The sequence below is a fragment of the Zingiber officinale genome, chromosome 1A (assembly GCF_018446385.1).
Source record: "Zingiber officinale cultivar Zhangliang chromosome 1A, Zo_v1.1, whole genome shotgun sequence".
NCBI lineage: Eukaryota > Viridiplantae > Streptophyta > Magnoliopsida > Zingiberales > Zingiberaceae > Zingiber > Zingiber officinale.
In genome coordinates, this window is record NC_055987.1 from 183449986 (window position 1) to 183470641 (window position 20656).

A 20656-nucleotide genomic window follows, 5' to 3' on the forward strand; every position below is an offset into this window, starting at 1 on the left:
TCCTGATAAATTAATTGATACTTACATTAATTTTAACATGTATACTGATATCTTGAAATTCAAATCCTCCACCTTCGCTTGGCTTTTGATCAACTTATTTAACACTTCGAGTTTACTGTCCGACCAAATCACCCTTTCCAATTTGATCAAACTTTCAAATCTTGAACCATTTGAAATTAAGGATGTCATTGGCGAAGTGAGGAGAAGATAAGATGAAGAATGTCCTCCAAATTTTCTCGTAAAAAGAAAATTTTATATAATAATAGAGGATTATTTTAAAATAACTAAATATGACTTTTATATAGAATTAAACTAAAAAATAAAAGATCTCAATATATAAATTTAAATTTCAATCTAATAAAAGAAAGAAAAGAAATCCTAAACTTAGATTTTATAAATAAAGAAAAGAAAATATTAATAATTCCTATCTTATAAAATTTTTTTAAAAAAATCCTAACAAAAAATTGAAAAAAAAAACTCATAATCCTAAATCATCAAAAATGCTTTAATACCAAAAATACTAAAAAAAATTAAAAATTATCAAAAATATCATAAATACTAAAAATATCCTAAATACTCAAAAACCAAAAAATGATTAAAAATAATAAAAAGATGTCTAGATATGCATCACATTGTTTGATACCATGTAAGCTCAATACATGGATAATCATCACCTAACGGTTATTTCAGAGTGACCCCATATATTTTGAAAGGAGGTAAATCATAAGCGATATTTATCTTAGTACAATGACTTTTTACATAAAAGAGGTCAGACACCCAATACAATATTTTACACCTGCTAACAATTGACCCCAAGATTTATTGAAATGACCACTACCCTCCTTAGATTACATGAGACAGCCTTGAAAGACTCAGGACAAGGTTATCACCATATGTATGAACTGAATTTGTAGATAAATCATAAATATTATTTTGTATAACTACATATTTGTATGGATCATCACAGTTGTAGAAATTATTGAGACTTCAAATGTTGCTTGATAAGTAGGGATGATAATTTTTTCCATAGATTTAGGCTCCTATGGGAAAAACCTAAAACAGGGATAGGTTCAGAGAGTTTTTCTAGTTTCAGGATTTTTTCAAATCTCCATAAGTTAAACGATGACAGGTACGAGGATATTATTCCTATCCCCTAATCTGCTCAGTAATAATAATAATAATAATAATAATAATAATAATAATAATATTATTATTATTATTATTATTATTATTATTATTATTATTATTATTGATTGAGTTGTTTTAATACTTTTATTAAAAGGATTTTAAATTTTTTTAAAAAATATTCAAAGTCAATGGCCATTTGAAGCAAAGATAAGAGCGGAGATGAGGATTTAAATCCGCCCCATCCCACCCCACACTTGGGAAATTGCTTAAAGAGCTTACAGTAATCATGGACCACTCATTAATTGCAATGTTCCTTTATTCTCTACAAATGGGGCGATATAATATAATGCCCGGGATTTTAGGGCATTATGCGCCACATGTATACAAGAATTGTGATTTGGATTTGGATAATATATAACTGTAGGATACAAACTTGTCGTCCATCTCAAATGTCATAGACAATCTGGTGCAACTCACCATCTCATAATTGTTGGCTATTTTAGATGTCAATTCAATGGCATAGTGAATGCCAATTCGATCCATATCTTGGCTGAGTTGTTTGATATTAATTGGCAGCTGATCGCTGTTTTCTTGGAGCATATGGCCAAGTTTAGAGGACGAGAAGGAAAAAGAAAATTTGACAAAGTCTTCCTTCTCCTTCATCCAAATTTTGATAGATACGTTTTGATAGAGAGGAGGGAAAACGAGAGTCCTCTCAACTAATTTTTAACTTTTTTTGAAAAAAAAATAATAATTAAAAGGTGTCCTTAAGTTTTAAATTTCCCACAAGTGCCTCTCTGTTTATTTATTTTTATCTAAAGAGTATTCTACCTTATTAATTTTCTTTAAAAATACACATCTATAGTTTACTTAATTACAATAGCTACCATTTTATAGTTGCTATAATATGAATATTATTGAACAAGATAAATATATATTATAATAATATAAAACTTTAATTATGATAATAATTATGAAACTGTAACTACTATATAACATGAATTTATCTTGCTCATATAATTAGCTGGTCAAGGACGGAGCTAGGATTTTTTTAGGGGTGACTCTGTCTTATCTATGTAATTAATGATTTAGATGTAATGCATGTATAAAAACATAATAATGTTAAATAATATATTTGAGAATAATTGTGTTATTTTATAATAGATTGATAGGGCGGGATAACTTTTGATAAAAATGAACGACGGCGCACTCCTTTTATTTTGCCCTTATATTTATTTGAAAAAAAAAAAACAAAACAAGTATATGTTTATGAAAGTAGGGACAAGAGTTCCAACTTACTGATTTTAAAGTATTTTCATAAAAAAGTTTTGAATAAAACTATTTCAAATAATAAAATATGTATTTTCTTATGTGTAAAATGTTTTAATTTAATTTACTTTAATTTTATTATTTTAAGGAAAAAAAGGAACATAAGAATTATATATTATTGCTAGGTGGTTTTTGGATGCATCAAACAATTAAAAAAATCAAATCAACTAATTATGTAATTAAAAGTTAATTGAATACATGATAAAATTCTATTTAAAACATATTTAAAAAAAACATTACTCCAATACGTGCATGATAAAATAATACATTTGAGAGTCAATTATTCTCACAAAACAATGATTAAAAGAGATACAAAGCCATCTAATTATTCACACCCTCTATAATTACTTTCCTTTTCTTCATACAAAATGGTTGAAATTATGAATTTTTTTTAATTTAAACAAAATCTTGTTGAATTATATTAAATTTGGCACAAAAATTGATTTAGTCCATGTGAGTTAAAGCTTGTAAAAACAAATCTTGGATTTCTTTAGCGAAATAATTTATTTAAAATTTTAGAATCTTCTTACTCGTCTCAAACTTTTTGCAAATGGTTATTACTAGTGGCTAGTGCAATCCACGGGCATACTTCTTTCGGATTTTCCAAAGGCATGCTTCGTTCTCATTTTACTCCATTCGTTCAATTATGCTGCTACATTTAAAAAATAATTTTTTAAAATCAATAATATAGTGATCCTGATTTAGGATTTATACCACCTCAAAATGACGACGTTTTTGAAAAAAAAAATAATTTCAGTTAGCCTCATTAATTATTTTAGAGGTGATCAGTTTGATCCTACAGAAATTTTCTATCGGTCATTAAGATAAATCAAAAAACACACGTGACAGTCAATTCAGAAATTCAACATCCTTTGATTACGTCCCATTTAAAAATAAGCAACATAACTGTGATATTTTTTTTAATCACAATGATATTGTTGTTTAAAATCTAATAATGGGCTTCCGGGGTATGATGGAGTTATTTTGTATGGAATAGAATTACTATTATATTATAATATAAGGATTTAAATTTTAATAAAGTAAAAAAATCTCTCTTTCATATCGACCAATTATAGTTTTTCAATTTATCTCTTTATAAATGATCGTGAGACCGATTGTATAGGATTACTGGGATGATAGATTCTATCTTTTTATTATCATTTAAAATCTAATAATAGTCCCTACAGAATATTTAATTAGTTAAAGGATCACAAATTACTACAATAATACATGAATCATATTGTCCCTAGAATAAATTATTTTTACATTTTAGCCACGATTAACTATACACTAATCTTATAATTTACCTTATTTTATATAATTTGGTATGACGAGCGTAATTTAAAATTTAATAATATAACCTTATTTTATATAATTTGGTATGACGAGCGTAATTTAAAATTTAATAATATAATGGTGTTATTTTTTAAATGCAACATCGCAATAATCGGTGATAAAGGTAAACTAAAAATCAATATGGCTTTTGAAAAATTAAGAATTTCATAATTTTAAACCCGTCTTGATTTGCCTGTTCGTTGCCTTTTATATCATCCCAGGTCTATCGTGACATCACACTTTAAAAGCAGCTACATAAACATATCACATGGATGGATACCTTGAAACTTAATTATACCACACATCTTCAATTTTTTTAAAAATCTTTTTATTAGTATTTACAATATATCGAAATTTGTAGGGGGAAAGTTAAAAAGATCCGTCACATGATGATGCACAGAGGCAAAAAGCAGGCACAACTGCCAACCACCTTCCTACGTTTCTAACTTTTAAATTTCTAATTTTTTCCCTAACCACAAAAACTAACCATGTTTACAATCTCAAACCTACTCAAATTGCAAACCTAGAATTAATCTTCGTTTTCACAAACCAAATTCATGGCTAATTACAAGGTTAGACAGATCTAATTACCAACAATGGAGGCAGTGATTCTGCTGTTCTTCCAATTTCAAAGCGACAACTCAGAGATCACCTGAAAAAAAAAAACTTCCAGAAAAGGAAAAGATCGAGAGAGGGAAGAAGAGTTGGCGGATCGGATCAATAGCAGCAGGCCATCCGGTGCATCTCCCGATCACGGAGGATCCCCTTGTACAAGGCCTCCCTGTTAGCCGGCATCCGCCGCGCCGGAAGCGGATCCTCCGCCTCCTCCGCCTCATTGCTGGCGGAGACGTAGAACTCCACCACCTCGGAGGCGAACTGGACCCTCTTCTTCTTCTTGTTCTTCTTCTTCTTCAACATCGTCCTCGTCCTCGCCTTCTTCGCGTCCTCTATCGAGCGGCACAACGCGTCAATTTGGGGGAAATCGAGGGGGGATTCAAAGAGGGGAGAGGGGAGGGGGGCTTACCGGCGGAGGCGATGCAGGAGCTCTGGGGGCACCACGGAGGGGCGGAATCGTCGTGGACGGCAGCTGAGGCGGCGGGGAAGGAGAAGGGCTTGGTCCGGCAGAGGGCGAGGAGGATCATGGTCCCCGAGACGGCGACGGCGGTGGCGAGGGCAACGCCGTGCGAAGCCATGAGCGAAGAGGAAGACGACATGAGGCGTAGCCGGGCGAAAGGGAAGAGGAAGAAGAAAAAAGAGTTGGTGATCCGTGACATGTGAAAAAGGGAAGGCCTCAAACCGAGAAATTTTATAGCGTCAAAAGTTTCTTTTGAAAGGGTAAATAGAAGAGACCAGAAATTATAATGGTTGCGTGCCAAAATAAACTATACCTTTTAATTCAAATTTTTTGTGATTAAAAAAAACAAAATTTCGATTTATTCCATTTAAAGTCGTATAATTTTCAGTTATATTTACGGAAGCACAAATTATTGGGTGCGCTGCGTTTGAAAGCTTTTTCCTACCCTTTTGCATTACGTCACGTTCTTCCTCTTGCGGAACCTAATGCATCGTGACATGATTAAGAAGCAGTTTTAGTTGATAGTTAAACAAAAGCCACCGATCTAATTAAGCAATAGTTTAAGACTGACTAGCATGACGACACCCTCATCTTTTCCCAATCGGGTGACGTCGCACAATAGTTCGCCACCCGATTGGGCCCCACCCTGACAGATCCAATTAAGAGAGCTAGCGGAGACGGAGAACCCGAGGTGCGAGTTTGAGCCGGGTGGTTGAGGGTAAGGATAATTGCAGCAAATTGATTCTCGACAGCCAGCGAGGGAATGTTCTGGGAATCTGCAGATGGATAGGAAGAAATTATTAATAATTGTCATGATGCATTATTTGAGTCTGGGTTAATTGTATGGTGGGGATATGAGCGTGCATTAGATAGGTATTCAGTTTAGTATTTTTAAATCAACTGACTATTAAAAAAATCATTTATTAATTTATTAAAATTGAAAATTAATTTTTAAATGTTTTAGAAATTAAGTAGACGTTCTGCTAAAAGCGTTTGTGTGTTTGAATAAGAAGAATTGACTGAGTGGCAAGTCTTTAAGAGGGGATCAAGTACTGGTCGTTTTCGACACTCTTACCTAATGTGACTTCTTCTTTATTGTTTCTGGACTTGCTTTCGGGTGATGGGGGAGTCAGTGATGATGAGGTAAAGCAGGGGATGAGTTGGTGTGTGATGTATAAGCGTCTCCAATGTCCACTGTTGCTTGCTAGGTCTATAGATTAAGATTGGATGGCCATCCATGAAAGATTCTAAAGGGCGAAAAAAAAGAAGTCAAAAGTAAAAGGGTGGCTGTTTTTTTTTACTCTCTAAATTCATAATTCTATAATGCGATCCAATTAGAATTTAAAATTTAAATGGAAAAAATAAATGAGAGATAATAATAAAAGCAATACTTAATAGGACGAAGAATATTGGATATTGTACATGGCTAACCGGGGAATGACTGCCATTTAAAAAATAAATAAATAAAAAATGAAACGTTCCTTTGATATTTGGAAAAAAAAAACGTCCTATTAATTTTTACTAAAAAAATCATGTCATGAATTATATGAGATGTTTTTTTTTTAATTAGAATAGTCAAAGAGCACCTAATCTTATTACTATATATTTTACTTTTTGAAATTATCTTTATTTTTGACTCAATTATAACGCGTAGCTTGTTAGGACAAAAATGTAACTAGAGGTGGGGAGGGTGAATAACTCGGTGCGATCTTCGCGCTTGACGTTGCTTGTTTCTTCAAAGATGTGCAGCGGAAATACAAGAAACACTACAACAATGCTAACAAATGGATTTTACTTGATATCCACCTCACAAGAGGTAACTAATCCAAGGATCCACATACTCACGCACCCTCCACTATGAAAACACTCCTTCTCGGTAACTACCGAAGACGGAGAAGCCTTACAACCTCACAATACAACAATGAGAAAGAAAGAAGCAAAATACAAATGAATCTTACAAGATTACAATGAAAACCCTAGCTTCTTCTTCTTCTTGTTGCAAATCGCCTCTTGACTTGGATGAGCCTCCAAGAACCTTCAAGAACTGGCGGTGAGGAAGTAAAGATCGCTGTGGAGAAGTTCTGTGTTCGTCTGTGGAGAAGAGAGGAAGCCGTGTCGAAGAAAACGCTCGCCAACGTCTATATTTGCGTCAACGGTCGAATCTCAATCGATTGGATTGCTCTCAATCGATTGGGGAGGCTTTGGATCGATCGACCGATCGATCCAGAGCGCCTCTGTGCTCTCTGGAATTGCCTTGAATCGATTGCCCGATCGATTCAAGACTTCTCGAGCGATTTCCAGCGCTCCAATCGATCGCCCGATCGATTGGAGGCTTCAATCGATCGCCCGATCGATTGGAGGCTTCAATCGATCGCCCGATCGATTGGAGGCTTCAATCGATCAATTGATCGATTCGGAAGCTTACTGTTCACTCAGAAACTCTCCCAATCGATCGACCGATCGATTGGGGAAGTTTCAATCGATTACCCAATCGATTCAGCCCATTTCTGCATGAATTTGCGTCAACCAATCGATCCACTGATCGATTGAACCCCCCAATCGATCAGCCAATCGATTGGGAAGCAGAAATCTGTGCAGATCTTGAAATTAGCTTCGTTTCGCATCCGAGATCACCTCATTTCGATATCCGAGTCAAAAGTTATGGTCTTCGGAAGTTTACTACGTCCGAACTTCCTAGTTCCATGCCAACTCCCTATTGGACTTACGACCGTTAAGACTTCGGTCAACTTTTGATTCATCTGGACTTTCTCTTTGTGCCAAGTGTCCGATCCTCCATTACCCACTTGGACTTTCACCAGATGTCTGGTCAACCTTGACCCATCTGGATTTTCCCCGTGCCTGGCTTCACTCACCAGGACTTCCATTCTGCCTAGCTTCACTCACTAGGACTTCTCTTCTGCCTAGCTTCACTCACCAGGACTTTCACCTAGCTTCACTCACTAGGATTTTTCTTCTGCCTAGCTTCACTTACTATGTCTTTCACCTGGCTTCACTCACCAGGACTTTCACCTAGCTTCACTCACTAGGATTTTTCTTCTGCCTAGCTTCACTCACTAGGTTTTTCACTTGGCTTCACTCACCAGGATTTCCCTTCTGCCTAACATCCCAGTTAGGACTTCCTAGTCAAGTATCTGGTCAACCTTGACCTTCTTGACTCTTCTTCAACCAACCTGATCAGACCCTGATCAGAGGGGAATTGCACCAAACAATCTCCCCAAATGAACAACTGCATTGTCAAACATCGAAACCCAAACCAAGACTCAAGCTCGGTCAACCAGGTCAGCCTTGACCTGAGGGATATTGCACCAACAATCTCCCCCTTTTTGATGTTTGACAATACCACATTTAAGTTAGGCTAATCCCATAGCCTCAACCTCCTTCATGCCACTAGGTAATGAAGGCATAACTTAAACCCTTCATTCTCCTCCTAAGAGGGCAAACTCCCTCTAGGTAATGAAGTCCTAACTTAACCATGCATTCTCCCCCTATTGGCACACATCACAAACATGCCCCCATATTTGGGCACACATCAAAAACAACACCTCCCCCTGAAGAGTTGCTTATCGTTATTCACAACTTCACTCGTTGTGATCACCATGATAATGAAGATCCTATACCCTTCATTATCATCAACGCTCACCCTTGAGCATTAACCACTTGAATAACCCAAATGAAGGTCCCATACCCTTCATTTTTATCAAATGCTCATCCATGAGCAAACTCCACTTAAACAATGAGGATACTCACTCCTCATTAATTTCAATGCCCAACCTTGAGCATTTTCTGAAAAGAAGGTTAACCACCTTCCAAGGTTCATGAAAAATAATTTCATGTCTTTAAAGAGTCTCTTCCCTTAAAGACATGGTGGTAACTTCTGGCATTGCACCAACAATGACATGGAATCCCTAAACCTTTAGAAAACCTAAATTTAGAAGTTTTGAGGTTCAAATATTCAATATTTGAAGTAAACCTCAACCTAAACTTCTACTTAGTCTCCCAATCCATCCTTGTTTTTAACATGAAAACGCCCTTTTTATGTATACAAATGTACTTTTAAGGGTTTGGAATGGTTACCTAGACTAACCATGGTTCAAAAATACTAAAATCAGGCTTTACCAGCCAAAATCAGCAACTTTGATCGATTGGAGTTGGGTCCCAATCGATCGGATCATGCTGAATCGATCCACTGATCGATTCAGGAGGGCTGGATCGATCGATGGATCGATCCAGACGGCTTCTGTTCGCGAGACCCTTCAATCGATCGGGTGATCGATTGAGGTCTGATAGTTGCTGAAAGTTCATTTCAGTCAACTTCAGAAACCCCTAGAAAATTCTACAAAATTTCAAAAATCGTGAAAATTTGTGTAGACATTATTTAGGGTATATATTTTCAAGGAAAAATAGTTTTCTAAGAAAATACATCATATTTTCAAAGATTGACACAAACTTGAAAACTTACAAAAACTTTAGTGTTTTCTTCAAGTTTGTGTCTTACTATTCAATGATGATTACTATCAAAAGATAGCATTCACCAAGGTTTTCCAAAATCATTTTAAAACCATTTTCAAAACCAATATCCTACCATGTTCCTTGGGCTTAATGCACATGACTTGTACACTAGCTTTCCCAATGATGGGAACACACATAACTATGTGTTTTGATGAACTTAAAACTCAAAATAATGCACCAAATCAACATCTTGAGTTTTGTTCATCATCCTAACATCTCACTTGTATCTACTGTACACTAAAACACATACAAGTCACCTTATAGGTCTTTGTGAGATGTAGATTTTGATTTTGCCCTAATCTAGGGATCATGCATCTCTATCTAGGTATTTTGAGTGACAAACATCCACCAAGGATGTTACTTGTTTATATCACCTGTTGATAAATGCCATTTGTCCTTAATTTTAAGGAAATAAACATAATGCATGATAATGTTATGGCATACATCAAAAAGAAATAATTTTCAAAAGAAAATTTCCTATAACTACATGATGTATGTCATGACATGGTATTTTTCTGTTTTTCATCATAAGGTACGAATGCAAAAATAATCATGATGTCATGGCATATAGTGAGCAAACAATCATGGCAAGGTTTAGCATAGATAAAATACCTAGATTACCTATCTAAGTGTCCTTAAACCTTAGCTAACTTAAAATCTAACCTAGATTGCCCTCTAAACGCTCCAAGAAAATGCCAAAATCTAAATTGACATTTTTAATTCTCTTGACAAAATTTATGCCGATTGAAATTAAGCATATTCCTCAAGTGTTGGCATATTTCATTTTTCCACAAGAGTAGCACATTTAATTAAGGTTTAGATTTGCCTTAAATTACTAAGAAAATACCAACGTCCCAACTTGGTATTTCTTATGCTTTCCCAAATTGTGCCAATTAAAAATAAAATCAATACTTATCAAATTTGGCACATTTTACTCTTTCAAAGAGTAAATCATAAATCCATTTCATTTTCAAAGGGTTAATAATAACCTTGAAAATGCTTCTTGAGTGTCAATTTTTTCAAATTTGGGTTAACTATTTGATCCTGTCCGAATCAGGAGTCAAGGGACGCTGGGCACGTGGCGTTTCCTGCGGAATCCTCGAATGCTCCGGTGAACCTGCAACAAAACCGGGCCGGGAGGGGTGTCCCGGCGACGGCCCTCCGACGCTCAAGTCAGGCGAGGAATAACAAAAAGGTGGTTCCCAAATCAAGATTTTTCATACCTCCGGTGAAGAAATGGAGGCCTTATATAGACCTTTGGAGGAGACCCGAATGCCCCGGTCAAATCAACAACATGCCTTTGACCATGCTCAAGTATGGGTCTGTCAGAAGGGCCATGCCCAAATATGGATCTATCAGGAAGATGTTCATGAGACCATACTGCTACTGTACCGACCATTTCACGATGTGACGGCGAGATCCTCCATCGTGCGATTTTGTGTACGGCCTAATCATCAGACATGCTCCTGCTAACATCCTAGATCCAGGGCCGAGCGGATGAGCCGCTCGGCTACCTTTTACCCTCGCCCATATTTCTGCCGAGCGAACTCCCGCTCGGCCCTTATGCTTCTGCCGAGCGGACTACCGCTCGGCCCTTCGATCTCCCAGCCTTGACGTCGGAAACCCAAGCCCTTGGATGGGTTAACTCTAGCTCCGCTCGGACCTACCCCAGCTGCTCGGCTCGCTTAGTTAGCCTACCCTGGGTCTACTGCCGGATCACTTGCCTTCCCTTCAAGTCTAGTCGAAGGAGGCAGTAAGTCCGACTGACTGGACTGCGTGTCCGAGCGGGTAGTCGTCGCCTATAATATTCTTTGAGCCGTTCGGTCCTTACATCAGGTTAGGCCGTTCGGCTATTCAATTGGGATGCCTTGTCGTTCCAGATAAATGTTTATTCGCCTGCATTTCCCGAAAATCGCGCAAAATCTTTCTCATTAAATCACAGCATGCGCGGTATGACGCGCATTAATTGCACTCGGTGACAGAGCGCCACGTGTCGATCCTGGTGTGGCGGCGACGTCACTTACGAGGGGATGCGCCCGTTTGAAATGGACGGCCCGATGGCGTCCTTGTTTCTCGTGCCCTGGATCGGACGGTGGAGGCTGACCTGCCTCTGCAGTATAAAGTCTTCCTCTCCTTCCTTCGCCGCACGCTTGTTTGCGTGTTGCCTTCTGTTCCATTCCATTGCTGCGGCCTCCGGCGATCTAGTGTCTGGGTTTAGGCGGCGATCCCCTCATCGGTGATTCTTCCGACCTCTTTCCTTCCCCGTGAGTCCTCTGCCTTCACTTATTAGGTTTTTCCTGCTCCTTTCGCCCCTTTCCTTCCCCTTTCTTCAATTTCTCGCCATTCTTCCGCTTTTCTGAGATGGCAAGCTCCTCCGCACCCGCTGGTAGCGCTCTGGGCCCTTGGTACTTGACCATGGAGAGCCGATTCGATGAGGAGCACGCCCGGCGCCTCATCCGGACATATGAGCTTCCTGATGACCACGAAATAATCCTAGCCGACGCGACCGATCGGCCACATGACCCGCCGACCGGCTCTATTTGTCTCTTTTTAGACCAATTCCAGGGCGGCCTCAGATTTCCCACTCATTCTTTTATTTTGGAAGTTTGCAACTACTTCCGCATCCCGCTCGGCCAGCTTGTGCCGAATTCCTTTAGGTTGCTGAGCGGGATGGTCGTCCTCTTTAAGTTGCACAGCATTCCTCTCGACCCTAAGATATTCCATTTCTTCTTCTACCCCAAACAATCAGAACCGGGCACTTTTATCTTCCAAAGCAGAATAGGCTTCAAGTTTTTTGATAACATGCCGACCTCCAACAAGCATTGGAAGGAGTTCTTCTTTTACATTCGACTCCCCGATCGGCCAGCATTCCGAACTAAATGGCAAACTGCTGTGCCGACCCAGCCGGAGCTCGGCAAATTCAGAAGCAACCCGGCCTACCTTCATGCGGCCAACTGGTTATCTGGTCAGCGGTACAAAATTGACCAGCTGCTGCTCAAAGGGGTCTTGTACATTTTTGGGTTGTCTCCCGTTCGGGCCAATCTCCCATACCGCATGGGTAAGGATTCTTCATTCCCTTCGCTTTTTTTGTCTAACTGATTTTAATTTTTTCCCCTGCAGCTGAAGTCATGTGGCGCTCTAAGGCTACTGCTCATTTGAAACTGAAGTCCAATGAGATTGAACCGGCAGGTACAGGAGAGGGAGGGGCACAGTCCGCCCCTGAAACAGAGGCTGCCTCTTCCGATTCTGCGGCGGTTGAGGCGGAAATCGATCCTGTTTCCTCGGCTCCCGCCGAGTTGGGCGTTCCGCATGTCGAGGATCCCCCATTGGAGATGCGGCGGAAACGTCGAAGAGACCTGAACCCTCCGCCGACCCAGGAGGAGGGACTACAAGCGCCGATCGGCGTGACTTCGCCCGACCGCACGCCATCACAGATCGGGACCCCTATGGCGTCGCCACCGGCACAGCCTTCTGGTTCTCCTCCCCGGACTCGTCGTCGCCTGCGACGGTTCGGCGAAACTTCCACTATAGGGGAGTCTTCGGGCCAGGCTACCGCAGCTGCCGAAGCGGCGTCCGGCCATCCAACCATCAAGACCACCCTCCGATTCCCATCGGAGGAGTATTTGCTATCCGCCGATCGGCCGTCGAGCCCTGTTCACGAAATAACCTTGACGGGTCCGATATGCAGCAGGCGACTCAGGTAAACCCATCTTCATTCCCGTGTCATGCTATTGTTTGATTCCTGATATTATTATTTCCCTTACAGCGCTGGGCTGAACAAATTGCCACTAGCCGTCGGCTGGCCGAGTTAGAGGGCCTTCTGGAAAAACTTCAAGTGTCGGAAGGTTCCACGGCCGAGCGGGAGAAACGAATCCTCGAGGCCGAACAGAAAAAGGCTGCCGACCTGGCTAATGAGGTGGCCAGGCTAGAGGCCTTGGTGAAGAAGCGCGACAAAGAGGTGAAGCGCGCTGGTAGCCGGAAGAGGCAGGCGATCGCTGACCTGGACAAAATGAAAGTGGAGGTCCGTGCGCTAGGTCAACAATCCAAGGATCTGGAGGCCCAGCTGAACGCCGAACAGGAGGCCCGTTCGGCCGAACGCACAAAGGCTGAAGCAAACTTGAAGGCCCTCCAAGATTCTTTAACTGGCTCCCGGGCGGTCCTCAAAAAATATAAGGAGGAAGAACCGAGTCGCCTGGCTGCAGCGCGCCAAGAATACCTTCAGTCAGAGAGGTTCGGCGTAAAGTTTGGGGGCCACATCTCTTCTACTTTCGCCGAGGCGGTTAAGGTCACCGTGGCGTATCTGAAGAAGAGCGGCCACCTTCCTGAAGGCATGCATATTCCCGCCTCCGACCTGACGGCCCTGCTTGATGATATCCCCGATGCTTTCTTTAATTTCGAGGACCCGGAGTGATGTGCGTCATTTAAGCACTCTTTGTATTTCATCCGCTGGGCGGATGTTAAATTTTTGTAATTGCCGCTCGGCGCAACGGCCTTTGTTAAAATTGTTTACCCTTCATTGCCTTTGTATTCTTGGTGCTCGTTCGTAGAGTCAGTTAAGCTCTATTCGTTTAAATCGCTTAGAGGATTCACACTGCTTGTATTCAGCAAATGCCAAGTGTTGGCAAACTGAAAACCGGTCGGTGAGGCTCTCGATGTCTAACGACAGTTTGTCGGTCTCGAGACTACACTCCCGACGGCACGGGGTCTTCCCATCGAGCGTTTGGCTCGGTCCACATCCTCCCGGCCGAACAGCTCGGGGGTCTTCGGCATCGAGCCCGTGGCTCGGACATAATCCTCCCGGCCGATCGGCTCGGGGGTCTTCGGCATCGAGCCCGTGGCTCGGACATAATCCTCCCGGCCGATCGGCTCGAGGGCCTTCGGTGATAACGCGACCTCGAACGGGGGAGAGAATATATGATATGCTGGTCCGTGCAGAGGTCCAGCCCGGGAGGTTTATAGTCGCCGGTCCGACTGCGTCCCGACTCTTGGTCGGTCGCCCGGCGGTTTATAGTCGCCGGTCATTGCGTCCGACTCTTGGTGGTCGCCCGTGATTTATAGTCGCCGATCCATTGCGTCCGACTCTTGGTCGGTCGCCCGTGAGGTTTATAGTCGCCGGTCCGACGTCCAGACTTTGGTCGGTCGCCCGGCGGTTTATAGTCGCCGGTCATTGCGTCCCGACTCTTGGTGGTCGCCCGTGATTTATAGTCGCCGGTCCGATGCGTCCGACTCTTGGTCGATCGCCGTGATTTATAGTCGCCGGTCCGATTCTCGACTCTTTGGGTCGGGGTGGTTTATAGTCGCGGTCCGACTCTAATTTTTAACGACGGTGCTCGTCGGTCTTCAAGTGATACCATATACCCGGCCGAACGGCTCGGGCCTTCACATCGAGCGCTTGCTAATCCTCCCGAGGTAGTCTCGGCTATAATGTACCTTGCCGAGCGGCCTTCGTATCTGGCAATAACCTCCCTCTATCACCCTGAGCAGAGCAGGGTTTTAGTTTCCCATCCTGCCATAATAGTATGCAGCCCGTCCGACGGCTCGGGGTCTACAGGCAACGATGCTTATGGGCTCGGACGGCCTGGGGTCTTCTAGGCGACGATGCTTATGTTCTATACGCAGCCGGCCGAGCGGCCTGGGGTCTTCTAGGCAACGATGCTTATGTTCTATACGCAGCCGGCCTGGGGTCTTCTAGGCGACGATGCTTATGTTCTATACGCAGCGGCCTGGGGTCTTCTAGGCGACGATGCTTATGTTCTATACGCCGAGCGGCCTGGGGTCTTCTAGGCAACGATGCTTATGTTCTATCGCGGCCGGCGGCTGGGTCTTCTAGCGACGATGCTTATGTTCTATCATGACCGGCGGCTGGGGTCTTCTAAGCAACGATGCTTATGTTCTATCGCGAGCGGCTGGGGTCTTCTAGTCTTGATGATCGGTCTTATTTCGCTCCTCGGATTTTCATTTCGCATTTTCAATAATCGGTCGAAAAATGTACACGTAGTGGTTCTGATGATACCCCTTTCACCCTTGGTAAGGTGGAGGTGGTTCGCTCCACGGCCTATCTAGTTGTCGAGCCCTCATCTTCCGGATAATACGCGCCCGGAGCTTTCGATGATTTTGAAAGGACACGCCCATGGAGCCTCCGACTTCAAGCGTCGCCGTTGGCCTTTCGGACAAGATCGCCGACTTGGAATGCTCTAGGGACGCGTCGGTTGTAGTTTTGTTTCATCCGTTGACGATATGCCAGACGGACGCCTTTGCCCTTTCCTCTTGACCAAATCTAGCTCCATGTTTCTCCTCGGCGTTGCCCTCATCGTAGCATTGTATCCGAGCGGATTCAACGCCGACTTCAACCGGGATGACGGCCTCACCGCCATATACCAAATGGAACGGTGTGACTCCCGTCCCTTCTTTCGGCGTCGTCCGGATGGCCCACAAGGCGCTCGGCACTTCATCCGCCAACTTCCTCCCAAATGATCGAGCCGAGCGCGAATCTGAAGGATTTCGGTTGGCGACTTGACGACCATTGCTCGAGGATAGGCCACGGATGTGAAATGTTGCTCAATGCCGTAGCTATTGCACCAATCTTCTAACATTTTCCCTGTGAACTGCCGCCCGTTGTCGGACACTAGTGAGGGATGCTGAACCGACAAATGATGTGTTGCGGATGAATTTTTCACCATTTGTTCCGTAATCTTTGCGGCGGCTCGGCCTCCACCCACTTGGAGAAGTAATCTACCGCCACTAGTAAAATTTCCTCTGCCCGGTCGCCATCGGCAATGGACCTACAATATCCATTCCCCACTGATCGAACGGACATGAGATGGTTGATGCCTTCATCTCCTCTGCCGGTCGGTGGGAGAAGTTGTGATACTTCTGGCATGAAAGGCAGGTAGATACTGTCCGAGCGGCGTCTGCTTGTAAGGTTGGCCAAAAGTACCCGGCCAAGAGGATCTTCTTGGCTAACGAGCGCCCGCCCGGATGACCGCCACATGATCCTTGGTGTACTTCCTGAAGGATGTACGCCGAGTCTTCTGAGCTCACACATTTCAACAAAGGGCGCGAGAAAGCTTTCTTGTACAGTTGATCTCCGATGAGTGTAAACCGACCGGCCCTCCTCCTGAGAAGTTGGGCTTCATCCCGATCGGCAGGTGTTTTTCCCGAGCGGAGGAACTCTATGATGGATGTCCTCCAGTCGTCTGGAAATGAGAGCCCCTCCATCCGATCGACGTGCGCCACCAGCAGCGTTTTTTCAATCGGCTGTTGAATGGCGATCGGCGTTATTGAGCTCGCAAGTTTGGCTAATTCATCGGCCGCCTGGTTCTCCGTTCGGGGAATCTTCTGAATAAGCACTTCTCGAAAAGTAGCCTTGAGTTTTTCAAAGGCTTCAGCGTAGAGCTTAAGCCGAACGCTATTGATTTCAAAGGTGCCAGAAAGTTGTTGAGCGGCCAACTGTGAATCGGAATAGAGGATCACCCGACCGGCACCCACATGCCGTGCTGCCTGTAATCCGGCTATAATGGCCTCGTACTCTGCTTCATTGTTGGTGGCCTTGTAGTCCAGCCGGACTGATAGGTGCATCTTTTCTTCTTGCGGTGAGATGAGCAATATCCCAATCCCACTTCCGAGCCGAGTGGAAGACCCATCCACATATATCCTCCATAGAGCTTCCAATTCTGGCCTCTGTACCTCGGTCACAAAATCAGCCAAGGATTGGGCTTTAATCGCCGGGCGGGGCTGGTACTGGATATCAAATTCGCTTAACTCTGTTGTCCACTTGATAAGTCGTCCGGACGCTTCTGGATTCAACAGGACTCTTCCGAGTGGACTGTTCGTCCGGACAATGATTGTGTGGGCTAAGAAATACGGTCGAAGGCGCCGAGCGGCTAGAACCAGAGCAAAGGCCAACTTCTCGAGTCCGGTGTAGCGAAGTTCAGCATCTTTCAAAATATGGCTCAGAAAATACACCGGCTTCCGCTCGCCCTCACAAGTGCTGAGCCTACAGCATGCTCGGTTGATGACAGATACATATACAGTGATTCCCCGCCGATCGGCTTGGCAAGTATAGGCAGGGAATTTAGGTATGTCTTCAACTCTTCAAATGCTCGGTCACACTCCTCATCCCACTGGAACTTTGTAGCTTTTCGCAGGATCTTGAAGAAGGGCAGGCTCCGATCGGAGGTTCTAGAGATGAATCTGGATAAAGCAATTATCCGACCGGTCAACCTTTGCACTTCTCTTGTATTTCTTGGGGCGGCATGTCTTGCAGGGCTTTCACCTTGTTGGGATTTGCTTCGATTCCCCGCTCAGTCACTATATACCCCAAGAAACGCCCTCCTTTAGCTCCGAACAGGCATTTTTGGGGATTTAGCTTGACTCCATATTTGCGCAGTGTTTGGAAGGTTTCTTCCATATCTTTGAAAAGATCAGCCGCTCGGACGGATTTGATAAGGATGTCGTCCACATAAACTTCTAGATTCCGCCCGATCTGCTCCTTGAACACCTTGTTCATCAGGCGTTGATAAGTGGCCCCGGCATTCTTTAATCCGAACGGCATCACGTTGTAGCAATATGTGCCGTCATTCGTTACAAAGCTTACTTTTTCTTGATCTTCCCGGGCGAGCGGCACTTGATGATACCCTTGGTAGGCATCAAGCATGCAAATTAATTCGCAGCCGGCAGTAGAGTCCACCAGCTGATCTATCAAGGCAGAGGATAAAAATCCTTGGGGCATGCTTTGTTCGGTCTCGAAAGTCGATCGGACCCTCCACTTGCCGCGGCTTGGAGACCAAGACTCGTTGGCCGGCCGGAGGCTGTACCTCGCGTATGTGGCGGCCCTTAGAAGTTTTCTACTTCGCCGGATAATGGTATTACGCTCGTGTAAGTCCCTTTTTCTCTGTTTCCTTTGGCGTCCGGTCGGACATGCAATTCATGCTGTGCCAGGCTTGGCGAAATCTTGGGCAACTCATGTGTCGACGGACAAAGACATCATGATTTTTTGGAGGCATTGGATCGACCTCTCATATTTTCCCCGGATCCGCGCGATGAAAGTGGTGGCTTCGATCGGGTCGGATGGATCTGAACTTCCTCCTTTTCATCATAAATTAAAGCGGGGTTTCTCGGTTATGGCGTGCACCTCAATTCGGGGACCTTCCGAGCGGAAGAAGCTTCGCTCGGATCATCTCTATATAGCAACGCCGAGCTGCTAGTTGATCTCCCGCACTTCTCCAACTTTGTCCTCCACGGGGAACTTTATCTTCCGGTGGAAGGTTGAGACAACCGCTCGGAATTCGCCGAGCGCCGGTCGTCCCAGAATGACATTGTAAGATGATGGAGAGTCGACCACCACGAAGTTTATTGTCCTGGTCCTCCGGAGCGGTTCTTCTCCCAGTGAGATGGCCAGCCGAATCTGTCCGACCGGCTGAACTTCATTGCCCGTAAACCCGTAGAGCGGGGTTATCATGGGCAGCAGCTCGGTTCGATCAATTTGCAACTGATCGAACGCCTTCTTGAATATGATGTTGACCGAGCTCCCTGTGTCAACAAATATGCGGTGAATGGTGTAATTTGCTATTACCGCTTTAATGAGCAACGCGTCGTCATGGGGTACTTCTACTCCTTCTAAATCCCCGGGCCCGAAAGTGATTTCTGGTCCGGTCGCCCGCTCTTGGCTACAGCCGACCGCGTGGATCTGCAGCTGCCGGACGCCCGCCTTTCTTGCTCGGTTGGAGTCTCCTCCGGTCGGCCCGCCAGCAATAACGTTGATTTCGCCCCGGGAAATATTGCTCCTGTTTTCTTCCTCCCGAGTGGATGGTCGGGACCGTTCCCTAGACGCCCGACGATTCTCTTGTCTGGGTGATCGGTGCCGATCGGGCGTCTGGTGATGTTGCCTCTCCATGCGGGTCCGGTCGGCTTCCTGAGCCCTTTGCCTCCTGTCACGGGGGGGAGACCGGCGTTCAGCCCTCCTGGGAACGGGATTAGTCACGAAGGGAAGACTCCGGCAATCTCTCGTGTTGTGCGTATCTGACTGGTGGAAGGAGCAGAACATAGGAGTCCACCTCTTCTTTGGCTTGGGCCGAGCGGCATCCACTTCTTGTACATGCGATCTGGTGTGGGGAGATCGAATTGCTTCAGCCCTTGGTCCTCTAGGTGGTTGCTGAGCGGAGTGCTGCTTCCGCTCGGCATGAATAAGTGCACGCTCGGTTGGAGCTTCTTTTTTCCGAGCGGCTTGCGCTTCTTCCACGTTTATGTATTCGTTAGCCCGATGTAGCATGTGATCATAGTCTCGGGGCGGCTTTCGGATGAGCGATCTGAAGAAGTCCCCATCAACAAGGCCTTGTGTGAAGGCGTTCATCATCGTTTCCGATGTGGCTGTTGGGATGTCCATCGCCACTTGGTTGAATCGCTGGATGTAAGTTCGAAGCGATTCCTTTGGCTCTTGTTTGATGGCGAACAAGCTGACGCTTGTTTTCTGATAACGCCGACTGCTGGCGAAGTGGTGGAGGAAGGCCGTTCGGAAGTCCTTGAAGCTTGTGATGGATCCGTCCGGCAGCCTACGGAACCACCGCTGAGCCGATCCCGAGAGCGTGGTAAGGAAGACTCGGCACTTCACTCCATCAGTGTATTGGTGGAGCGTGGCGGTATTATCAAACTTACCCAAATGATCATCCGGGTCCGTTGTTCCATTATACTCGCCGATCGTAGGGGGCACGTAGTGCTTGGGCAGAGGATCTCGCAGAATGGCTTCCGAAAATTGGCGGTTGGTCCGCTCGGGAGATGAGTCCGTCCGGGGGGCTTTCCCTTTTCTGTCATCCCGTCTTGGCATTTCGTCTGAGGAAGAGCCTCTATCTCTTCGAGCTGGTGCTGCTTCAGGGGTGCGAAATAGGGCCCGATGGAATGCGATGGTGGCTTGAGGTGCTTCCGCTCGGCCACCAGACGCAGATGTCGCTTGTTGTTCCGCTCGCTCGGCGGATGCTTTTTGTTTTTGCTCCACGAGTTTGGCGGCCCTTATCTCGACCAGAGCGTCGAGTTCCTCCCTTGAAAGCGTCACCGTGTGCTGTCGTCCAGCCTCGTCCATTGTTTCCGATCGGAAGCAGGAGCGTTCCCACAGACGGCGCCAATTTGATCCTGTCCGAATCAGGAGTCAAGGGACGCTGGGCACGTGGCGTTTCCTGCGGAATCCTCGAATGCTCCGGTGAACCTGCAACAAAACCGGGCCGGGAGGGGTGTCCCGGCGACGGCCCTCCGACGCTCAAGTCAGGC

The 20656-nt window shown here is 44.5% G+C and overlaps 1 protein-coding gene across 1 annotated transcript; it reads right to left on the minus strand.

Annotated features, from left to right (window-relative positions):
* Nucleotides 1-4299: 4299 nt before the first annotated feature.
* On the minus strand, nt 4300-5101 carry LOC122013153. The gene is made up of 2 exons (XM_042569583.1): nt 4817-5101; nt 4300-4739 (listed from the first exon to the last, which is right to left on the minus strand). Exons 1-2 carry the CDS (start codon nt 5064-5066, stop codon nt 4510-4512), a joined length of 480 nt encoding a protein of 159 aa, XP_042425517.1. The 5' UTR covers nt 5067-5101; the 3' UTR covers nt 4300-4509.
* Between the last annotated feature and the right edge of the window lie 15555 nt (nt 5102-20656).